Source organism: Bos indicus x Bos taurus, chromosome 10 (genome assembly GCF_003369695.1).
Source record: "Bos indicus x Bos taurus breed Angus x Brahman F1 hybrid chromosome 10, Bos_hybrid_MaternalHap_v2.0, whole genome shotgun sequence".
In the NCBI taxonomy this organism is placed as follows: Eukaryota; Metazoa; Chordata; class Mammalia; order Artiodactyla; family Bovidae; genus Bos; species Bos indicus x Bos taurus.
In genome coordinates, this window is record NC_040085.1 from 21,457,341 (window position 1) to 21,483,195 (window position 25,855).

General features: G+C 36.4%; 1 protein-coding gene and 1 pseudogene across 1 annotated transcript; one reads left to right on the top strand and one right to left on the bottom strand.

Annotated features, from left to right (window-relative positions):
- The first annotated feature begins 622 nt into the window (after window positions 1–622).
- LOC113899603 lies at window positions 623–14,321 on the top strand (annotated as a pseudogene).
- Window positions 14,322–18,135: 3,814 nt separating this feature from the next.
- Window positions 18,136–19,122, bottom strand: LOC113899604 (olfactory receptor 4F6-like). Its single transcript, XM_027552863.1, has one exon. It carries the CDS (start codon window positions 19,120–19,122, stop codon window positions 18,136–18,138), a length of 987 nt encoding a protein of 328 aa, XP_027408664.1.
- Between the last annotated feature and the right edge of the window lie 6,733 nt (window positions 19,123–25,855).

Here is a 25,855-nt window from a genome sequence, read left to right on the forward strand (position 1 = left end):
GGAAACCCATTTTCCTACAAAGTCTAGGGAAAAATAGAAAAATGTTTATCTTTAGTTCTTATCAGTAAATTGTTCAAGTCCAGGCTTATATGCATTTATCAGTTTGAGTCATAAATTGTTCTTTCAGTTCATATTTGGTCAAATATCAATTTTACAAAATTCAATCTAATATATAAGCTATTTATTCATATATGATATTCTAAACAACTGTAAACAAACCAAATTAGTGATGCTTTTTCCACATTTGAATTGAATACCAGGAATCCCCCACTTGCACTGCCACCGCTAAGCTTTCCTCCAGGCCCCACACCACTAACAACCATGCTCTCTTGGCACTCCACACCACGCCTGGGCTCTCCTGTGGGCACAACTCTGCACTGCCTCAGAGAGAAAGTAGCATAAGCCGGTTGGAGCCCCTTGAAACTGTTATAGCCAAGAACAGACATGCAGGCAGCCAGGCCAGTCAGGAAGGACATTATGAGGGTAATGGATGTGAAGTGGGTCTTATAGACAGAAGGAAATACTGCAGGGGTGCTGCCAGGAGGCCCTGATACAGGGGCAGTGACTAGAGGATTTTATAGCCAATAACCAAAAAAAATAGAATTGGACTGAGCAAGAGAGAATGAATGGGACAATCATCAGAGTTAATTGCAGTGAGTGTGACATTTCAAAGGAGCTATAATCAAGCTTCTGTCTAAGGCTTTGATCATGCAATATGTAGATTTTAAAATATACATTGTCTGGTATACAAAACATGTATATTCACTTTGTTTCCAAATGTAAAAAATAAATTAAAGTGTTTCAAAGACCCAAAGAAAGTTCAGTTTAAAAAAATACTGATTAATTTTTGTATTAGTATTAGGAAAACTAGGTGATCATTTTTTTCCTTTCTCTTTCTAAACTTTCTAAACATTAAAAATCCATTAATAATACATTCTTCATTTGTTATAGTTCAGTAGGAAAGGCAATATATTGGCATTAGTCAAATGAAAGATTATATTTGATGCAAAGGTCAATATAGCAACTGCACAAGGAGATTAAACTTGAAAAAGTGGAGACACGTGCACAGGCACTGACAAGGAGGAACAATAACAACACATACAGGTGACCAACGAACGTATTGATAGACGCCTAGCCTTAGCAGCAGCAGTGATGAGGAGACTCACAGTTTTCTGTTTCACCAACTGACAGGGAAAAAAGAAAGAGAAAAAGAGACAGATGAAAATGAAAAAGAATTTCCAATATTATGAAGCTATAAAAATTAAATAAATAGTTCTCTATACATACAGATATGGAAAGATTTTCAACTTAGGGGACACAAGAAAGTACATAAAAATAACACTACGCCTTCCATTTTGTAAAAAGTATTGAGGTTCTCAAAGCATTAAAATTAGGAACTATCCTTTCATGTAACAATTTCACTTCTTATATATGCAAAGGAAGTGGAATCAGTATCTTGAAGCAATAATGACAATCCCATGTTCATTGCAGCATTACTCACATTAACCAAATTATGGAAACAAACAAAATTTCTGGTGATGAATGAACAGTTAAAGCAAATGTGATACACACACACAACACAACACAACACACACATACCAAAATACAATTCATTCTAAAAAAAAAGAAAATCCGGCCATTTTCAACAAGGTGATTAAACACAGAAAAAAGTGTAATAAGCCAGTCATAGAAAGCAAAACACTGCATCGCATCACATATGAGACATGTAAAAGAGTCAAATTCATGGAAGCAAAGGGTGAAATTGTGGCTTTCGGGGTCTGAGGGGAGGGTGAAATGGGGAGATGTTGGTCAAAAGAGACAAAATTTCACATATCAAGGTGAATATGTTCTGGAGACCTAATGCACAAGCAAGTTGTGCTTTATATTGAAATTTGCTGAGAGGTAAACCTGCAGTGTTTTCACGCACAAAACAATGGTAATTGTGCCAAGTGGTGGATACATTCATTAGCTTGATTGTGGTAGTTATTTGATAATTATTGGTAATTATTTGTCATATATAATATAGACATATAACAAAAATTATTTGATATACATATGTATAATAGACCTAAATCAAAGCATCAAGTTGTACACCTTAAATATACACAATATTTGTGACAATTATACCTCAATTTTTCTGAAAAAATAAAAACCTGTTATAAGCCACTTGCATTAAGGTTGTTACTGCATAATAACATTGTAAACTATCTGAAAAAGCCTATATTAATCATCATTTGTTGGGGCTTGTGCAGTCCTAGAAAAAGAGCTTTCCACCCATAGCGGTTCAGGAACTAATCTAGTTAAATTTGATGTTACATGAAAATTGACGTCCTGTTCTTATGAGTAATAATATTATCATCATCTATGTGCAAAGTCAAAAGTATTAAAGATATCTGTGTATTCATATTCATAGTTGGTATTGATTTCTGTAAAAATTGTAACATGATGACCAGTACTATGTCTTAAATTGGTATAATGTTGATGACAGTTTATTATATTTATTTAAGTACCTGGAAACAACCATCCAAATACTGAATTAAAGTGAGAACCTCCAACAGCAAAAAATTATTTTTATGAAAATATGTTTGTGCTCGAAAAAATGTTCTAAGACTGCACATTAAATATTACCAATAGTGAATCCTGAAAAATAGGACTACATATGGCTTTTATTTTCTAAGGCCTATATTTCTGTATTATTTAAATGGTCTAAAACAACCTGATATTAGCTTATGACTTAAAAATAAAATTTATTGATAAAACACAGAATAAGAGCCTCAGATAAACATACAACCCTTCAAATTCAGACTGTAGTGATGGCAGTACCATTTAGTCAAACAATTAAACATTAATTTTACAAGTGTGTAAATGACTGCTTACTCGTAAAAAAATCACAATAGCTCCTTAACAGAAAATGTTCTCTATAAGAAATTAATGACCAAGTTAAAACCTTCTATTTGTGACAGTCTACTGCTAGTTTCTTTTTTTTTTTTTTAAACATGTTTCAATGCTATTTTCTCAAATCATCCCATTCTCACCTTTTCCCACAGAGTCCAACAGTCTGTTCTTTACATTTGTGCCTCTTTTGCTGTCTCGCATATAGGGTCATAATTACTATCTTTCTAAATTCCATAATATGTGTTAATATACTGTATTGGTATTTTTCTTTCTGACTTACTTCACTCTGTATAATGGGCTCCAGTTTCATCCACCATATTAGAACTGATTCAAATGCATTATTTTTAATAGCTGAGTAAAGAAACTCAGCTGAGTTGGAGATGCCGTCCAACTCAACACAACCTACTACCTCCACCCATTGCTGGGGAACCCCGAGTTCACGGCCCCCAAGATCATCCTGGGGAACCCGGTCTCCCTGACCTCAGACACATGGAGCGTGGGCGTGCTGGCCTACGTGCTTCTCAGCGGCGTGTCCCCCTTCCTGGACGACAGTGTGGAAGAGACCTGCCTCAACATTTGCCGCCTGGACTTCAGCTTCCCAAGGAGTGAGCCAGAGGGCCAAGGACTTCGTGTGCTTCCTACTGCATGAGGACCCTGCCAAACGCCCCTCGGCTGCGTCGGCCCTCCAGGAGCGGTGGCTGCAGGCAGGCCACGGCCACGGCAAAGGCGCGGGCGTCCTCGACACGTCCAGACTGACCTCCTTCATTGCGCGGCGCAAACACCAGAACGACATTGGACCTATCCGCAGCATGAAAAGCTTCTTACAGAGCAGGCTTCTGCCTCGAGTTTGACCTGTCTTGAAGTCCTTTCTCATTCCCTTTCACCTGCCAATCAGCCGTTAAATCTTGACTTTATTTTTTTTTGGAAGAGAAAACAACAAACCGACGACGACGAAAGCAGTCCGCCGTCCGATTGTCCCGTCGTGTGACACCGCGTGCATTCCTGAGTGAGCCGTGCTCTGCAGCTGCCTGGGACTCGGGCCACAAGCCCTGCGGGGTGTGGGGGGCGGAGGTGGGGGGTGTGGGGGTGTGGGGGGTGTGGGGGGGTGTGGGGGTGTGTGGGGGGTGTGGGGGGGTGTGTGGGGGGTGTGGGGGGGTGGGGGTGGGGTGTGGGGGGGTGGGGGGTGGGGGTGTGTGGGGGGTGGGGGGTTGGGGGTGTAGGCCTTCTGGAACACTGCGAGAGCGGAGACAGCGTTGCTGAGTCACAGTCTCTAGTTTCTTTAAAGCATATCTGTTGTTTAGCTGATTGATACTAATAAGGAAGAAGATGAAAGGAAAAGGAAAGAAAAAAGAGGAGACAGAAAAGACAAGAACAAACAGAGGAAAAAAACAGGAGCGAATAGAAGCAAGCAAGAAGGAATACCATGACAGCTAAAAGGGAAGCAGCAATTGGAACAGCGTTCTAGGGAATGGTTCCTGAGTCTTTTTTGCCTGCTCACTGCTTACAAACTCTCAGTAACTTATGTATTCACAACGTCTCAGCAGGGCACATAATGGGACTGTCTACAATTCATTTTCCCAGCCCCGTATCTCACCTCTCTGCCTCACAACCTGAACTACAAGGACACTTGTTCTGTCCTTAATATCAAGGTTACCCATATTTTTGTTCTGCACTATAGCTTTACTTTTTCATGTAGCTGATTACTTTTTGTTGTAGAAATTCTGTCCATTTTTACTCAACAATGTCCCCCTCTCTCCTCCAGTCTTCCTGAGATATTCCTCCATTTTGCTACCACATCTTACTAGTGAGAGTCTCATATTCTTTTTCATGATGTTATAATTTACAATTGGCTAGTCGCTCTGTGGGCTTCTCGGGTAGCTCAGCTGGTAAAGAATCTGCCTGCAAGGCAGGAGACCTCTGCTCGATTCGTAGGTTGGGAAGTTCCCCTGGAGAAGATATAGGCTACCCACTCCAGTGTTCTTGCCTGGAGAATCCCCATGGACAAAGGAGCCTGGTGGGCTTCAGTCCATGGGGTCGCAAAGAGTCAGGAACAACTGAGTGACTAACCACAGTTTCTCTGTCTCCACTGCTAGGAGTATGAGCTTCTTAAGAGCAGGAACTATGTCTTAAACATAAATCCTGACCAGATGAAGTTTTGTGGATTTAGGAGAGAAGACAACGGTTTGGATGGCTGTGGATGTGCATATACATATGTCTCAAAAATTGACAATAATAGTTTCTCATTAAACACACTAATTTTTTTATATTATTCTCAAAGAAAACTAATGCTAGTAGAATATTTAAAAAAGCAATTGTCATTCTAGAAATTTCAATGAACAACAGGTAAAAGATGATTCACATCAAAATCAATTCCCAAGGTCCTTTCTAGTACTTAGTGAAATATAATCCATGTCCAAAAATTTCCCTGTGAATTAAAATACAATTTAGGTGTATGAAGAGCTGTACACAACCTGAAATGACAACTTGAATTTACCCTTGGAAAGACTGGCACTTGTGTATTCGACAAGGTTCAACAAATGCATATTGAATTGAAAAACAGAGATAAGAAAGAGCTGGAGGTAAGGTGGTACATGGGGAGAAGTTTTGTAATGTTGTAGTAGAGTTGCTATATTTTGCCCATATAGGGGAAAGAGCTGGTAATTTTAACAGGTTATTCACTTAAATTATACTTTCTCCACTTACCTGACCTCCCCAAAAAACAAATCCCAAGAAACAATATTTTCACTATAATAAAATCTTTTAAGAACTGTTTCCGTCTTTGATCTCTGTGGTGAGTTCTCCTTATAGTTACTCCAGCTTTAACAACAGCTTTGGATGACCCTTTGATGACTCAGTGACCTGAATTCCCAGGCTGTTAATTATGAGATCTCTACCTTGAATTCCCATAGCATTAAGAGAATAAAAAATATTAGAAGTTTGATTGAAAAAGTAAATGGGAAACAAAGGAAGCTATGGTTAATAAATTATGACAACAGTATCTTCAAGGAAACTCAGCATCTCCTAACATTTAAATATCTATTGATAAATTAAATATCACTTAGACCAATACCTGGAGAAGGAAATGGCAACCCACTCCATTGGAGAATCTCATGGATGGAGGAGCCTGGTGGGTTACAGTCCATGGGGTCGCAAAGAGTCAGACATGACTGAGCAACCACTTCACTTCTTCACTTCAGACCAATACCAGTGCAAAATGAATGCTTATTAAGACACTCATTAGTAAAAATTATTTACTATTCCACTGTAAGCATATTCATGGAATATTCCCAGAAACCCTATACCTGCTTTTACCTCATTTATATAATTACCAAACACATTTTAGCCATAATAATATCTAAAAAAATAGAAATTAAATATGCTGGCAAAGGTCAGTATGCTAAAGTCAAAACTAATATTCAAATGAAATAATATTCTGAATCAGGAATTTAATCCCTATACTAATGCTGCTTCTTTTTTAGATCAATGTTATAACATATTAAAAAAAAGAGCTCTTATGTCTATTAAGCTTTTTGTTTTTCTGAGTATTATACCTCTACTACCTCATTTATTATTTCCAACAAAATGGTGAGATGGAAATACAATATTCTTCCCCATTAGATGAAGAAATAAGATTGTAATTTACCAGTTAATAGTAGGAAAGGGACAGAATGTGTGTGTTGGCATTCAGCCCTGTGTATTCTTTATTCATGAACTAAATCTAGACTTACTGAATATCTAACTCTATAACGCTGCTCAGAAAAGTAATGTGTACACACAGAAGACCAAATATCACAATTCTTATATCATTTAACATTATTATAAGAGCTCCATTTCAACAGATTGTTTTAAAAAATTAATTTTTGTTAAACTGCTATTATTTTCATTTTACAAAAATTTAGACTAATTTCTGCATAACATCTAGCCTAGAGAGAAATAAGCAAAAACTTTGTGTTGGAACAATAGCATTCTTTTTTACATAAGTACACATTAGCTTAGCATGATTAAAAAAAATGAGCTTAAAAAAAGGTGGTGGAAAATAATATTTACTCATTTATCTTTTTAGCGTTGCATTTTATATATGGAGAAGGAAATGGCAACCAACTCCAGTATTCTTGCCTGGAAAATCCCATGGACAGAGGAGCCTGCCAGGCTACAGTTCATGGGGTCACAAAGAGTCAGACACAACTGAACAAGTTCACTTCACTTCACTTTTATCTTATCAAGGTAAAATTAACATAAGGTAAAATCAATCATTTGAAAGCTACAAACTGATGGCATTTAGGCATTCATTATATTGTGGAATCATCACTTCTATCTAGTTCCAAAATATTTTCATCCATACTGAAATGTGTATCAGTACATCAGTCCTTTTTTTGGCTGAATATTATTGTTCATTATGGATTAATACATCCATTCATCAGCAGATTAATACTTAGAATGTTTCCACCTTAAGTCATTGTCGATCAGATCAGATCAGGTCAGATCAGTCGCTCAGTCGTGTCCTACTCTTTGCAACCCCATGAATCGCAGCACACCAGGCCTCCCTGTCCATCACCAACTCCCGGAGTTCACTCAGACTCAGGTCCATCGAGTCAGTGATGCCATCCAGCCATCTCATCCTCTGTCGTCCCCTTCTCCTCTTGCCCCCAAGCCCTCCCAGCATCAGAGTCTTTTCCAGTGAGTCAACTCTTCGCATGAGGTGGCCAAAGTACTGGAGTTTCAGCTTTAGCATCATTCCTTCCAAAGAACATCCAGGGCTGATCTCCTTCAGAATGGACTGGTTGGATCTCCTTGCAGTCCAAGGGACTCTCAAGAGTCTGTTCTGTAATGTTCACATACAAGATTTTGTTTTAATACTTGGTTTTAATTTTTTGGGGTTATAGACTAGGAACAGAATTGATGAGTTTTATGGTAATTCTGTTTAACTTTTTGAGCAACTGCAAAGTAGGAAGGGTATCACCCCACTGAAATGTATTTGACATTTTTCTCATGATTACACCAGAGTTATGGGTTCAGGGGAAGCACACCACAGGAGATCTGCCATTTTGACACCTCCCATCAAGTGTCTGTACCATCACCATGATTTATGTCTGTTGATGTTGACCTTGATCACCTGAGTGAAACGTGTCTCAGGTTGCCTAATTGTAGATTTACTTTCCCTACTATCCATACTGTATTTTGAGGAAAGTCACTACACTCAGCCCATACTTAAGGAACGAGTAGCTATGTTCCCCTTGATTAGGGTAGTGTGCTTCATAATTTATCTCTAATTCTCCTGCATGGGTGATTACTATTCTACCCCATGTACTAATTTATTCAATCATTTACATCAGTATGAAATCATGAGTATTTATAATTTGGATTATAATCTAAAACTGCTATTGGGCGTTTTATTTTCATGAGGCTCTTAAGCCTCTTTGATGTATACCTGCATCAAATTTTGTGAGTATATGTATGTTTGAGCATTTCCTTATTTTCTGGGACCAAAAGATGTTCCTGGCTTATCTTGTATCTTTATTTCCTATTCTTACAATAGCCATTTCTCGAAAGATCCCTAGTTCCTTTAACTGGATAACAGTTTTAGAAACAAACAGAAGCTCACAAGCTCACGAGCTCTCAAGCTTGTTGCTAGGCTGTCATTCCATTCAAGCATCCATAGAAGACACAGCAAATGTCTTAGAAAATATATTTCAAATTACAGTATCATAAAAAATAATTTCACTGTACTAAAATCTCCTGGGTGTAACTTATTCATTCATTCCCCTTAACCCATGAACCCCTGACAACCACCTAACCACCACCTAACCACCTAACCCTGTATCCATAATTTTGCATTTCATACAGGTGGAATCACACAGCACACAGACTTTTCAGATTGGCTTTCTTTGTGTAGCAATAGACACTTAAGGATCCTGTATATCTTTTTATGGCATGATAGATTATTTCTTTTTATTGCCAAATAATATTCCATTGTACCAGTGTACCACACTTTATTTAACCATTAACAGATTGAAGGACATCTTGGATGGCTCTAGTTTTTGGTAATTATGGATAAAGCTGCCACAAATGTTCACATGCAGGTTTTGTATAGACAGAATTTTTATCTCAGTTTGGTAAATGCCCAGCAGTACTATTACTTTATCATAAGGCAATATGATCATTAGTTTTGTAAAGCTCTACCAAACTATCTTCCAAATCTTTGTCCTTATTCAAAGCTGTTTTAATTGGCCTAGAGGTTTCTTTAGATTACTCTTTCATTGGTTGTCCCATTTGATTTCTTTAAAAGCCCCAAGTCCTAGAAGTCACAGGAGTATAAGAATAACAATATCAACACCTTGATTAATGGAATAGAATGTCCACCTCCTCCAATTGTTGTCTCCTAAGAGACAAGATTATTGTGTCTCCTGAAACACAAGATTCATTTACTCCCTAAAACGCATGAATAGATATACTAGATAGAGAGGAAGTACCCATAAAGTTTAGATAAACCCTGGGGATCCGTCCAGAGTCCCCAGTCCCTGAGAAATAGTGAAATGTCTGTTTAACAAAAGCTCTCTAACAACAAGAAGGGAAGAAAATGAATGGAAAGTCATCCTGTAGATATGCTGCATTGTAGCCACCCTTTCTTGATGAGCTGATGTGGAGCTGAGATAAAGGTATTTGACTCTGCCCTCTCCCAACTCCATGCTGCTGCTGCTAAGTTGCTACATCGTGTCCGACTCTGTGTGACCCCATAGACAGCAGCCCACCAGGCTCCCCTGTCCCTGGGATTCTCTAGGCCAGAACACTGAAATGGGTCACCATTTCCTTCTCCACCCAACCCCATATTCAAGGTTATTTTAATGTAGCTATCATCATTAAATGTTTGTATTCCCAATGTTTGAGATATTCATACAATGGAACCTAAGTAAATGGTTTAAAGAGTTATCTCTGGCTTCAATTCCTAAACACAGTCAGCTAAAGTTTAACGTACAGATGTTTCTAAACTGTGTGTCAAGACAGAGGACTCTCCTATGCCTGACCATCAGCCAAGTTGACCAGTGGTGGATTGACATCACTGACGCTATCCACATAGTTAATGTCAAGTGTAATAATCCCGCTCTTCTACTTCATTCTTTTCCTGTCTGCTTTCCAAACCCTAACCACTCATTCTCAAAGTGTGAAAAGAACATTAAAAATGTGTAGTTACATAAATTTTCTCTTAATTTCTCTAAAAACAACCATATACATTAATGAAATATATTTAAACATATTATTTTAGAGTAACTGGAATTTAAAATATCCTTTAACACTGAATATTTTTCAAAGAAAAAGATTCTTTCATATATTTAAAAGTGCACATTTTAGTATATAACTGCATAGAAAACAAACTGAAACCATAACCACCAATATGTGAACAATTTTATTTTTCTGATAAAAAAAAAAAGTTACAGCAATGGGCAGATAGAGACACACTATCATATTTCCTTCTCAGACCACTAAAGTGTTGGATTCTTGTCCATAAGATTAAATCATATAATATTGTATAAATGAAAATAAGAGGTAAACTTCCCTTACTGTTTTGTTGTTTTGAATAATATTGTTTATATTGCCCTTTGGGTATGAGAGTGCTGAGTTGTGTCCAACTCTTTGTGACCCCACGGACCGTAGCTTGCCAGGTTCCTCTGTCTAAAAGATTATGCCTGCAAGAGTGCTAGAGTTGGTTGTCATTTCCTATACTAGGGATCTTCTCCATCCATGGGTCATACCCGTATCTCTTGCATCTCCTGCATTGGCAGGAGATTCTTTACTGCTGAGCCACTTGGGAAGCCCCAATATTGCCTTGTACTCATTTTTTAATCATGATCATTGCTCAAATAATCAAAGAAACTTTTGACACTTTAAAATGTCTCTCTATTCTTCATTAGAACTTTTATTATTGTCCTCACCAGTTCTTACTCTTATCTTGACAAAAGACACACTTTCCAGATGATATTCTTAATTCAGAGAGATCAGAATGAAGTGGTCTCAAAAGAACATAGCATGAGTAGCTTGAAAAATTTCCTACTCCAGAGGCCTTTCTCTATACTAAATATATGCCTCACACTCCCCCATGAACGCTGGTCACAGCAGAAAGTGGATTCTTTGTTTTGATGCAAAATGATTCTATTTCAGAGTCTATTTAGAATATGGACGATGTTTTATTCTCGGGAAGAAGTGTGGTCAAATATGGTGCCTTTCTGGTGAAGAGATACACTCTGCACACTAAATTTCTTAACTTCTCCCTTAGTTCCCTTTCTTATCATTTTGAAGACAATGTTTTAATGCCATATTTCCATGCACACTAATTAGAAAGGTTGGAATTGTTCCATAACTTTTAGAAATAGCAAAGATTTCTTTTCCAAGGTATTGGTGGACCTTCTGGACTCTCTATATAATCAAAATGAGTACACAGTCTCATAGCTATGTAGGTGCCCTCTTTGAGGTAATATTCAGGTCCTCACAGATCCATAGTCATCAGGGTCTACAGTTTTCTTGACTTAAGGAAAACTATGTTCTAGGTACAGATATGTAACTGTAATTAACAGAAATTTCCAAATATTGAGAAAAGTGATAGTTATTGATTTAACTCAGGAAGGAACCTGATAGAGATTATGGACAGAAATCTCTCAAAGCCTGAAATAGTCAAGAGTTACCCTGGAAATGGGATTTTGCTCTTGGAACTGAACCAGAGACGCAGAATGACAGCACAGATGCAGGACTGGCATCAGAGAGCATCGGGATTGCACTCCAGTCATGCTGTTTCCAAGCGCTGAGACTCTAACAGGTTACACTGGGAGCCAAACTCAGAATAGTAATAAATATTTCACTTATTTTATTTTATTTGGTTATTGTGAAGATTAGACAATATGGGTGAAAATTTCTAGCATATGAGAGGTATTCAGAGAGAGAGTGACAAAGGAAGAGAAAGGTTTAGTTTTCCCATAACCTGAAATTAGCAGCTCAAAGAAAATAAATTGTCGCATTTATTTTAATTTTTAATTGTCCTAACATTTGATTTTTTTGTGTGAGTTCTGCTCTAACTCATTTGATTTTCAGCTATACTCTTAGAATCTTTAGGCTTACTTCTGCTACTTAGGGTAGAGTTAAAAATTACATACCTATTTCATATAATTAATTTTAACAATATTATTAATATAGTTTTTATATAATTACCTTAGCAGTAATACTTTGCCTTTTGTAATTTAACTAAAATAATATTTACAACCTATTAAGCTACTGTTAGGTGAAAAAGTAGGCATAAGCTTTTATTCTTTGATAGATCATACACCACCTACAATCTATTTCTTTTTCACTGAAGTGATCAAAAGTGATCACAGATCATAGTAAGAAAATATTCAATAAATTCCTGTTTACCACACTGGAAAAAATTAAAAGCCCCCCCTACATCTATTACTTTCTAATTTTCTTTTAACGAAATCAGTGTCATCAATAGCTTCAATTACAAACAACAGGGAGATTATATTCACGTAAAACCCCAGGACCACAGCATTGAATTGATCATAATTCTTAATTCATAGCACATTCACAAATTTCTCAATGTCTATTTTGAATTTGTTTGCTTGTTTATTTACAACAAAACTATAGCTATAAAAACATGACTAATACAAGACCTAAATAGCTCATAATATCATATAGCTGATAATGTGTGCATACTCATCCTGATCCTTACTTCCCCACAGCTGGAGTTACTTACATCATTTTAAATACATAGTTTATACATAGAAGTCCCTATAAAATACACCATTTTCTATTGCTGTTCACTTTATAAACATTATGATGACCTCTTTTTTATTCAATACTATGTCTCAAAAAGATACATCTCTGTCATTTTATATAGTTGTATTTTATGTTTTATTTCAGAATAATATTCCACTGTCATGTTTATATGTATAATTATAAATATTTCCATATATACAGTTGTAAGAATTTATCTCAAGCATGCAAATGAGACTGAAATTGCTGGACCATAGGATGTACAAGCGGAGAAGGCAATGGCACCCCACTCCAGTACTCTTGCCTGGAAACTTCCATGGATGGAGGAGCCTGGTTGGCTGCAGTCCATGGGGTTGCTAAGAGTCAGACACGACTGAGCAACTTCACTTTCACTTTTCACTTTCATGCATTGGAGAAGGAAATGGCAACCCACTCCAGGGTTCTTGCCTGGAGAATCCCCAGGATGGAGGAGCCTGGTAGGCTGCCGTCTACAGGGTCGCACAGAGTCGGACACGACTGAAGCGACTTAGCAGCAGCAGCAGCAGGATGTATGAATATTGAGCTTTACAAGAAAAGGACAATTTTTTTCCAAAGTGACTATGTAAGTAAATGCTTCCATCAGCAATAAATAAGAAACCTGCTTGATTCAGAAAATATATTTTTATGTCTTTTATTCAGATAAAATTAGAATAAACTGAAGTAAAAGGAAGAAGTAAAAAGTCTGTGGTTCATGGGGTCACAAAGAGTCGGACACGACTGAGCAATTGAACTGGACTGAACTGAACCAGTCTGTAGTGTCCGGATTTAATTTCCTTGGGCTGTGTGATTTATGGGAGCTATAGGCCTTCCTCCTAATGATATTTTACTCGCTTTATTTAATCACCATATTAGGCAACATCTTCATTGTGCTGCTAATTATTGCTGACCTTCATCTCTACTCCCCTATGTACTTCATATTAGTCAATCTTTCATTCATTTACGTATGCCTTTCATCAGTAACCACGCCTCAACTGACCTCAGACTTTCTCAAGGCAAACAAGACCATCTCCCTTAGAGCATGCATGTCTCAGATTTTTGGGGGGACATTTTTTTTGATGGGGCAAAATGGTGCTGCTTGTGTCCATGGCCTATGACCTTTATGTGGCCATCTGCAAGCCACTCCATTACTCTAGTATCATGAACACACAAATGTGCATTCGGCTAGTGATGACATCATGGATCACTGGCTTTGTGCATTCAATAAGCCTACTAACTATATAATTTCCTTTCTGTGGATCCAGAGAATTGGATAGTATTTTCTGTGATATTCGATTGGTGATCAAGCTAGCTTTCTTGGACACTTATGTCTTAGAAATGTTGATTCATGCTGACAGCGGGGTACTGGCCACCATCTGCTTCATTCTACTGCTGATCTCTTACTTTTATATTCTGCTTACTGTCTGCCATCAATCCAGGTGCAGGGCATACAAGGCTCTCTCCACTTGCACTGCCCACAGTGTGGTGGTCATTTTATTCTTTGGCCTTGTATCTTCATTTCTCTTTTTCCACTCAGCACCACTTGGGTGGGCAAGTTCTTTGCTGTATTTTATGCGATCATCACACCACTACTAAATCCAGTCATTTATACTTTAAGAAACAAAGAGATTAGAAATGCCATTAAGTGGCTATGATGACAGACTGTGGATTTCTGTTGGTATTTCATCATCTCAAATTATCAGAATGTCTTCTGTGAGCACCCTAAATTAGCCACACCTATCCTGTTATTTAAGACTGGGAAGAGTTTCCTAATTCACATATAGAAATCATGTATATCTCTTGAAGAAAGTTTTGTATCAATTCTTTAGTATTCTAGAATTGCAAAAATGAGTTCCTGTTTGGGAAATGTGGCCAGTCTTTATAAGTGTGATTTTGATTGTTCTCAAGAATGACTTGAAATTAGTAAGAATTTTAATGTTAATTATTATGATTCTTACTATTACTTCAATGCTGACCACCATATCAAGAAATTTTCTATTATTCTATGCATTTCTTAAAGAGCATTTCACATAGACCTTCTCCAAAATTTTCTTTAATAAGTTAGTGCATTATATTGCTATATTTATCTTTATAAAATGATAAATTAGTCTATCAATTAGATAACATTCTATTAACATTCTATAAACATATATATATAAGTAATCATTAAATATTTTTAATCATATTCAGAAAGGAAATTGAATCATAATCCTAATCTGGAGAGTTTTTTTTTCTCTTAACATCATGTTTTAGTCATTTGTGAAACAGTACACTTTTTTTTTTTTAATATCTTTAAAAGATATATCTTAAATACAAGTGAAGTGAAGTGAAATTCACTTAGTCGTGTCTAACTCTTTGTAACCCAATGGACTATACAGTCCATGGAATTCTCCAGGTCAGAATACTGGAGTGGGTTAGACTTTCCCTTCTCCAGGGGATCTTCCCAAACCAGGGATTGATCCCAGGTCTTCCACATTGCAGGTGGATTCTTTAACAGCTGAGTTATCAGGGAAGCCCATTAAATACAAAGATGGCTATATCAACAACTTTTGGAGATTTTGCTTTTTTCCTTCCTAGTCATAAATGGGTTAGGTAGTTCATCATTAGGTAGGTCAAAAAATGTAGCTTTGGAATAAATTATCCACTTAATTCACTGAAGTGTTCAAATAGCCTGTAAGAACTAGAGTATGTTCAAAGCTTGTGAATAATTTATTACTACATTAAACAAAACTTTTCTTCAGAAATCTTCCTCAAAATGTTATATGTTTACATCCATTTATATGAAATCTATGGATCTAGATATACTACCAATTTCATATTCTTTTCTAAAAATGACATGATCCTTTGTATTTTGTAAATTTCCAATAGACAATCTCAGGAATAAACCCTTAAGTAAAATAACTGCTATTTTCATATGTGTATGTATATATGCACATGCATTCTGCTATTTTTACTCTTTTATAAAATTTATTCTTATATTCTTTTATATCTTTGTATTATGGATAATATCTATTAATTTGTCTTGAATCTACTGATTTTTTCCTTCTGCTGTCTGCAATCTGTTTTTGTCTTCTTAAATTCATAATATTGCACATTTCCTTTTTGATTCTAAAATCACTTGGTTCTTTCTTAGATATTCTGTTCCTCTGTGTAATTTTTTTCAGTTTTTCAAATTCTTAATGTCTTTTAACTATATCAATTATTTTATGCTCTCTTCTGATTTCACAGATTGTGTTTTATGTGGCCTGCTTCTCTTAACTCATTCCCCACTAATTATCAATCACATATCCCTGCTTCTTGCATATTCCACATTTTTTTTTATATTTTACACATTGTATATCAAAGATCATATAGTGCTGATATAATAAATTCCTTCAGAAATAATCTACTCCTTCCTCTCTGAGGCATAAAATGTTAAGGTGTGATCACTTCAATCTGATCAAGTACTACCCTATTTGATTCTGCAGTGTAATTTTTATAAGACTTGGTACAGTTAAGGTTTGCTCCTGTTTCTTGGATATATCCCTTCCACATTTGGATTATGATTCTAATAGATCTTTTGCTCTTTAGTCTGATAGAGTTCAGGTGGTTTCCTATTGCCTTTCAGAACTTTTGAGCTTACAACTTTAGTCTTCTCTATTCTCCTGCTACTTTCAAAAGTAAGGCAAATTCCTCAATCAGAGTTTTGGCTTTATATTGTACTTTCTAACTTAATGTACCTAAAAAAAATCAACTAAAAATATAAATCAAATTACAAAATAATTGCAAACAGAAAAATATGAAATAAAAACTGATTGCATAATCCTGAAAGAATTGTGATCACAAATACTCAGGACATAGTGTCCTTTCATAGCTTCACAGTGAACCTGGCTCAGTCTTCTAGTTGTCAAAGCCAGCTATAAATTAAATAGGTTTTGTAATTTACACAGATCATACACACTAACACGTATTTAATACCCATGTATTGAGACATGGCACCCCACTCCAGTACTCTTGCCTGGAAAATCCCATGGACAGAGGAGCCTGGTGGGCTGCAGTCCATGGAGTCGCTAAGAGTCGGACACGACTGAGTGACTTCACTTTCACTTTTCACTTTCATGCTTTGGAGAAGGAAATGGCAACCCACTCCAGTGTTCTTGCCTGGAGAATCCCAGGGACAGGGGAGCCTGGTGGGCTGCCATCTATGGGGTCACACAGAGTCGGACACGACTAAAGTGACTTAGCAGCAGCAGCAGCAGATAGCATATTGAAAAGCAGAGACGTTACTTTGCCAACAAAGGTCCATTTAGTCAAGGCTATGGTTTTTCCAGTGGTCATGTATGGATGAGAGAGTTGGACTGTGAAGAAAGCTGAGCGCAAAGAATTGATCCTTTTGAACTGTGGTATTGGAGAAGACTCTTGAGACTCCCTTGAACTGCAAGGAGATCCAACCAGTCCATTCTAAAGGAGATCAGCCCTGGGTGTTCTTTGGAAGGACTGATGCTAAAGCTGAAACTCCAGTACTTTGGCCACCTCATGTGAAGAGTTGACTCAATGGAAAAGATGCTGATGCTGGGAGGGATTGGGGGCAGGAGGAAAAGGGGACAACAAAGGATGAGATGGCTGGATGGCATCACCGACTCAATGGACGTGAGTTTGAGTGAACTCCGGGAGTTGGTGATGGATAGGGAGGCTTGGCGTGCTGTGATTCATGGGGTCACAAAGAGTCGGACACGACTGAGCGACTGAACTGAACTGAGAGTTATATGAGTTACTAGGGAAAACAGCAAAAAATTTGGATAGAGTAGTTGTTGGATAATAATAATACCATCCAGGCTATAGTCAGATCAACACATTCTGATGTTTGATGAATATTCATCGATGGATTAAGTCACAGTTTCAAAGATTGTGAAGTACCGACATACATAAATTTTCCTGTCCTAAGTCAACTGGAGATGACTTGAGTCCATTTGAAATGAAACAAGCAAGGGATGCACATATTCAAACTCATAAAACATACTGTTTATGAGGTTCTCCTTCTTGTTTTCCTTCCCCGTATCTGTCAATCTCTATTACAGCATCTGACCCATTTTCTCTCTACTCCACCTCTCACTCGCTGTTTTTTGCCCCAGGTCATAAATACTCCCAGACACATATTTTTGTCTTTCAGAAGGAAGGATAAATTTAATTATTTATATCCAGCATTTAAATTGGAGAGTTATATATTTCATAATTTTCTGAAAATTTGCAGGTATTAGTTCTACATTATTGAATTAATAAAATTCAGTTGATTAATTGAATATGGGCAGTCTGATGCATAAGGCCATACTTTCAGCAGACACAAGTGTCTAATCATTGCTTTGCCAAAAATGTCCAAATACTTATTGGGGCTTTAATTTGGCTGACAAATCTTTATCTAGAGAGTTAACATGATGATTCAATGTAACAACATAACCAATGGTCTAGTCTAAATATTATAAAATGGTAACCTCAGAAAAAAACAGCCCCAAATTTGTATATAACCACTTGTATTTCATGAAGTTGTTTGAAATAAGCTGTGCTCCCATGAGTTACTAGTCTCCTCATTGCTGTCTTCATGTCCTTGTTCCTCAATGTATAAATGGCAGGATTCAGGATGGGTGTAACCAAAAAGTCTAAAATGGCAAGAAACTTATCCACTGTCACTGTGGGAAATGGCCACATGTAAACAAAGATGCAGGGTCCAAAGAACAAAACCACCACAGTGATGTGCGCTGAAAGAGTAGAGAGGGCCTTGCGCAAACCATCTGAAGAGCGTTTCCATACAGTGACCAGAATGAAAACATAGGAGATGATCAGCAAGAAGAAAGTGCCCATGGATATGAACCCACTGATGGCAGTGACCATGAATTCCATTCTGTAGGAATCTACACAGGCAAGTTTGATAAACCAAGGAAGGTCACAGTAAAAGCTGTCGATTTCATTAGGACCACAGAAAGGCAAATGGATCACAAAGGCTAACTGGACCACTGAGTGAATGAGGCCAATAGCCCAAGCACCACACAGAAGCAAAAGGCACACCCGTGGGCTCATGATGGTCAGGTAGTGCAGGGGCTTACATATGGCCACATAGCGGTCAAAGGCCATGGCAGTGAGCAGCACCATCTCAGATCCACCCAGCGTGTGAAGGACAAATATCTGGATGACACACCCCTGGAAGGATATGGTTTTGTGCCCAGAGTACAGGTCAGAGATCATCTTAGGCACTGTTAAGGTAGAAAGACACAAATCAATAGATGAGAGGTTGGCTAAAAGGAAGTACATGGGGGAATGTAGATGAGGGTCAAAGGTCACTGCAAACACAACAAGGAGATTCCCCAGAACAATTGTTACATAAAACACTGTAGAGAAGGCAAGGAGGAAATGCTGCACTGGTCTAGAGGCAGAAAGTCCCAGAAAAACAAATTCAGACACTGAAGTGTCATTTCTTTCATACATTGGCTTTTTCTGATGATACCTAAAATCCAGAAACAAAATATCCAAAGAACTTATCAAATATTAATATTTAAAGAAACAGATTTAAGCGTTTATCAAATTCAATTTTATGAAGAAAAAAACTTCACTAACAGCCATTAATACGTTATGAAAATATCATGCATTAATTTATTTCTTCAAGTAACACAACTAACGAATGTAACTCATATCCTAATGAGTATCTACTATATTCTAAGTCCAATGTCAAGTTCTGAGGTGAAACAGAAATTCTGACTTTTGAAGTTTTACAGGTTTGATCTAGATGGATAGATACAGATAGATCAACATTAAATAACTTTAAATACAGATACATCTCTGACAACTAATTTGAAGGAAATATCAGAGGGCTATGATAATGTGACACATCACCATCATGATTATTTAGGCTCTGCAAAATATGAGCTATCACTGAAATTAAGTAGAGTAGTCCAGACTTTGGAAATGCTGTGTGCAAAGGCCCTGAGACACAATTCGGGGGGACAAGAATATGAATGACTAAGATCAGGCTGGAGAAATAGGCCAAACAGGATGAAATATTTGATCCACAATAAGAATTTTGCTTTTTACCCTGAAAGCAGTAGAAAATCTGGGGGGATATTCAGCTCTAGCTGATAATATTTCTGTTTTCAGAGAGTTATAAAAACCTCAATGTAAACAATGGAAGGAGAGGGCCAGAATAAATGAGTAACCTCAAGAGACTATTGAAGAATCATATCACACCAGTGGGGACAGGGTGAATTATTCATTCAATGGTGTTGGCACAACAGATAAACTTGTAAATGCATAGATTATTGCCTCTCATCGTAAACTCAAGAAAGTTTCAAAATGATATTTAAACATCAAAAGGGTAACAAATCAAAAGAAAGAAAAATAATATTTAAACAAATATTTAACATCTAAAAGTCATTCTAAGAATATCTCATTAACAAATAAGGGAGGAAAAATAGTTGGCACTATCCATAATATTCAGTTCTTACTATACTTAGATATAGGTATATGTACAAAGTTTGCATACATAGCTACATAGATATCTTATATGGATATATAAGCACTATAAAATAAAAATTAAAAACACACTGAAAAACAAGTTATAAAATATCAGAAAGATGACTAATATTTCTTTATGAAATTAGTTCCTCCAGATAGATTAAATAGAAAGTGTGGTATACCAAATTTACAATGAGAAAAACATATAAGACTACTGACACAGAAGAAATCCTAATAACTGATAGTCATATGAAAAGTTAAACTCTCACTCAAAGAAATGTAAATAAGATTGCGTTGGGTGCTATTCTGTATTAACAAATTTCAAAGGTTTAAAAAAATTGATGAAATCATGGGTGAAGCTATGAGGAAAAAGTCACATTCATACACTGATAAAGAGAAAAGAAATTCAATTTGTTTAGAAGGTACTTCAGAAATAGACACCTAAACTTCAAATTTTTCACTATTTATGACTAAGTCAAGTGAAAATATATACACTCTACTATATACAAAATAGATAAATAACAAAAGCTATTCTATAGCAGAGACAACTATATTTAATATCTTGTATAATTTCTAATGGAAAAGAATCTGCCAAAGAATATATATGTATATATAGAGATATATATACATATATATATATTAATGAATCACTTTGCTGTTTACCTAAAACATATAAAATAATCAACTATACTTCAGTAAAAAAGAAAATTTTCTTAGTGTATTGAAACTAGATAAACTAACAGTTAAGCTACAAGAGGCATCAATGATAAAAAAAATTATAAAAAAATTTAGAAATAACATAAAAGTCTGCAATGGAGCATTTTCATAGTTAAATAAATATGAATTAAATATTCATAGTTCTTTCATCTTGGAAGTGTATTATTACTCATATATAGGAATAAAATTCATTGCTATGAAATATATGAATAACAGCCATTTAAAAACTGAGAAGTTCACAAGAAAGATATACAGGAAACATTTTTAAAACTTGTATGTCTAAGGAGAAAATAGAAAATGCATATCTTTAATTCTTATCACTAAATTGTTCCTCTCCAGGCTTATATGCATTTATTAGTTTGAGTCATAAGAGATTATTCTTTCAGTCAGTTCATATTTGATCAAATATCAATTTTATAGAGTTCAACCTAATACACATACTATTTCTTTTAGACATAATATTAAACAACTGTATCTTGAAACAAACCAAATTACTGATGCTTGTTCCACATCTGAATTAAATACCAGGAGTCCCCCACTTGCACAGCCACCACTAAGCTTTCCTCCAGGCCCCACACCAACAACCACGCTCTCTCTCATCACTCCTCCCTTGGCACTCCAAACCACGCCTGGGCTCTCCCCACCACCACGCCTGGGCTCTCCCGTGGACACAACTCTGCACTGCCTCAGTGGGAAAGCAGCTTAAGTCTGTTGGAGCCCCTTGAAACTGTTATAGCCAAGAAGAGACAAGTAGGCAGCCAGGCCAGTGAGGAAGGACATTGTGAGGGTAATGGTTGTGAAGTGGGTCTTGCAACCAAAAGGAAACACTGCAGGGGTGCTGCCAGGAGGCCCTGATACAGGGGCAGTGGATGGAGGATTTTATAGCCAATAACTGGGAAAAAAATAGATATGGACAGAACAAGGGAGAATGAACAGGACAATCATCAGAGTTAACTGCAGTGGGTGTGACATTTCAAAGGGGCTATAATCAAATCTCTATCTAAAGGCTATGATCATGCAATATGTAGATTTTAAAATATACATTGGTGTACAAAACAATGTGTATTTACTTTGTTTTCATATGTAAAAAATATTTAAAACTGTTTCAAAGACCAATAAAAGGTTAGTTTTTTAAAAAGTAGTAATTAAAAATTGTTGGTAGTAGTAAGAAAATTAGGTGATTATTTTTTCCTGTTTTTCTCTTTGTCAATGAATGGATAAAGCAAATGTGATACACACACACAGCACACAAACACCAACATAATATTCAACTTAAAAGAACAAAAATTTCCTGCCGTTTCCAAAAAGCACAAGAGCAACTTGCGATTAAACATAGAGAAAGTGAAATAAGCCAGTCACAGAAAGCAAAACACTGCATGCTATCGTACATGAGGCATCATACAATTCAGAAACATAGTTAAATTTGATGGTACATGAAAATTCAGGTACTGTTCTCATGAGTAATCATAAGGTTATCATCATCTAGATGTGAAGTCAAAAGTGTTAGAGTAAGATATTTGGGTATGTATATTCATAGCCAAGTATTAATTCCTGTAAAAATCGTTACATGATGATCAATACTGTGTCTTAAATTGGTAAAATGCTGATGGCAGTTTTTTATGCGTATTTAAATAATTGGAAATGGCAACCCACTCTGGTGTTCTTGCCTGGAGAATCCCAGGGACGGGGAAGCCTGGTAGGTTGCCATCTATGGGGTCGCACAGAGTCGGACTCGACTGAAGCGACTTAGCAGCAGCAGCAGCAGCAGCAAATAACTGGAAACAACTAAAACAACCATCCAAATACTGGATTAAATCAAGAGCCTCTAATGGCAAAAACAGAATTCTTTTTATGAAATATGTTTGTACTTGAAAAAAGTTCCAAAACTGCACACCAAATATTACAAATAGTGAATCCTCAAAATAGGATGCACGTGGCTTTCATCTCCTAAGACCTACATTTCTGTATTATTCAAATGGTCTAAAACAACCTGGTATTGGCTTTTGACTTAAAAATGAAATTTATTGTGAAAATACAGAATAAGAGTCCCAGATGTATAACCTTCAAATTCAGATTGTAGTGATGGTGAAGTGAAGTGAAGTCGCTCAGTCGTGTCCAACTCTTTGCAATCCCGTGGACTGTAGCCTACCAGGCTCCTCCATCCATGGGACTCTCCAGGCAAGAATACTGGAGTGGGTTGCCATTTCCTTCTCCAGGGGATCTTCCCGACCCAGGGATCGATCTCCCGCACTGCAGGCAGATGCTTTACCCTCTGAGCCATGACGGTAGTACCACTTAATCAAGCATTTAAAAACTGAAATAAAGTTTTACAAGTGTGTCAACAACTGTTTACTCATAGAAAATCACAATAGCTCCTTAACAGAGAGTGTTGTCCATAAGAAATCAACGGCCAAGAAAAAAATCTCTTTGTGGCAGTCTACTGCTAGGGCTGTAAAATTTATCTATCATTTAGTTGATTGATATTAGTAAGGAATGAGATGAAAAGAGAGGAGACAGAAGACACAGGCACAGTAGTCAAAAGAAAAAGGAAAGAATAGAAGCAAGCAAGAAGGAATAGCATAACAATTAAAAAGGAAGCAGTCAGAACAGCATACCTTAGGAGTGGTTCCTGAGTCTTTTTTGCCTGCTCACCAATTACAAACTCTCAGTAACTTCTCTCAATACAAAGTCTCAGCAAGGCACATAATGCAACAGCCTACAACCCATTTTCCCAGCCTCTGATCTCACAACTCCACCTCACAAATCACTTGAACTACTAAGACAATTGTTCTTTCATTGATATGAGGGTTACTCATACTTTTGTTCTGCCCTATAGTTTTCTCTACATTTGTCCCTTGGCTGATTAATTCTTGTTCTAAAATTTCTGTCAGTTATTTCTCAGTGATACCCCTCTCTTTCCTCCAGTCTGCATGAGATATTCCTCCACCCTGCTATCACATCTTACTTGTGAAGTTCTCATGATAACTTTTTCATGACAGTATAATTTACAATTGACTAGTTTCTCTGTCTCCTCTGCAAAGGGTATGAGCTTCTTGAGAGCAGGGACGAAATCATGTGAATTTGGGAGAGAAGACAAGGGGTTGGATGTCTGTGGGCATGCATGTACATATACCTTGAAAATTGATAACAGTTTATTGGTAAACACACTGGTTTTTTTTATTATTCTCATTGAAAACTGATGCCAGTAGAATTAAAAAGCAATTTTCATTCTAGAAATTGCCATGAAAAAAATGACAGGTCAAAGATGATTCACATCAAAACCAATTCCCAAGGTCCTTCCTAGTTTAAGTGAAATATAATCCAGATCTAAAAATTTCCCTGTAAATTCAGATACAATCCAGGCACATGAAGAGCTTCTTGCAATCTGAAAAGTAAAACTTCCCCTTGGAAAGACTGGCACTTGTATAGGTTCAACAAGTTCCAAAAAATGTATGTTGAATTGAAAACCAGAAATAGAGATTAGAGAGAGTGGGAGGCAAAGTGGTGGGGTGGAGAGGGGAGAATTTTTGAAATGTTGTAGCAGAGTTGCTATACTTTGCCCATAGAGGGAAAGCAGCTGATAATTTTAACAGGCTATTCACTTAAATTATACTGTCCTCACTTACCTGACCTCACTTCCCGAAAAAAGGCCCCAGAAAACAATGTTTTCACTATAAATGAACCTCTTAAGAAGTGTTTCCCTCTTTGATCTCCGTGGTTAGTACTCCTTACAACTAGTCCAGCTCTAACAACAGTTTTGGGTGGCCATTTGATGACTCAGTGACCTGAGTCCCCAGGCCGTTTATTATGAGATTTCTACCTGAATTCCCATGCCATTAAGAGAAAAAAAAATATTAGAAGCTTGATTTAAAAAGTAAATGTGAATAAAAGGAAGCTATGATTAATAAACTGTGACAGCAAAATATATTCAAGGAAACTTATCTCCTAATATTTTAATACCTACTGATCAATATCATTTAGCCCAATACTAGTGAAAAAGGAATGCCTATTAACACACTCATTAGTAAAAATTATTTCAAATTCTAATGGAAACATATTCATGCAATATTCCTAGAAACCCTATCCCTGCTTTTACCTCATTAATATAATTACCAATCCCATTTTGGCCATGATAATATCTTAAAAACAGAAATAAATATGTTGGCAAAGGTCAGAATACTAAAATCAAAATGAATATTCAAGTGAAAAAATATTCTGATCTCGAAGTTTATGAATTCATTCCCTAGCTATGCTGCTTATTTTTTAGATCAATGCCATGATGTATTAAAGAGAAGTTCACAAGTGTATTAAGCTTTGCACTTTTCTGAGTATAATACCTATACGATCTCATTTATTATGTCTAACCAAACAGTGAAATGGAAATCCCATATTCTTCCTCACCTGATAAGAAATAAGACTGTGACTTCACAGTTAAGGGGAAATAATTTGTGTACCTTGGCATTCAGCACTGTGATTTTTTTATTCATTAACTAATTCTAATACTAATACCGAATATCTCTAACTCTATAATACTGCTCAGAAAAGCAATGTGTACACACAGAAGATCAAATATCACCATTCTTATAAAATTTAACATTATTATAAGAGCTACATTTCAACATATTATACTAAAATTCTTTTTATTAAACTGCTATTATTCTCATTTTACAAAAATTTAGACTAATTTCTACATAACATTCAGCCTAGAAAGAAATGAACGAAATTTTAGTGTTAGAATTGTAGCATTCTCTTTTACATCAAAAATACACATTATCCAAGTATGTTTTTTTTTTAAATAAGCTAAAAAAAGTTGATAACTAAAATCTTAATTCATAGTGGAAAATAATATTTACTAGTTTATCTTTTTAGTGCTACATTTTATGTTATTAAGATAAATTAACATAATGTAAAATCAACCATTTGAGAGCTACAAACCAATGGCATTTAGGCATTCATTATATTGTGGGATCATCACTTTGACTTAGTCCCAGAC

Bases quoted from the DNA above. Each gene is read 5' to 3' on its own strand.
- LOC113899604 (XM_027552863.1), bottom strand. From the start codon at position 19,122: ATGTATGAAAGAAATGACACTTCAGTGTCTGAATTTGTTTTTCTGGGA.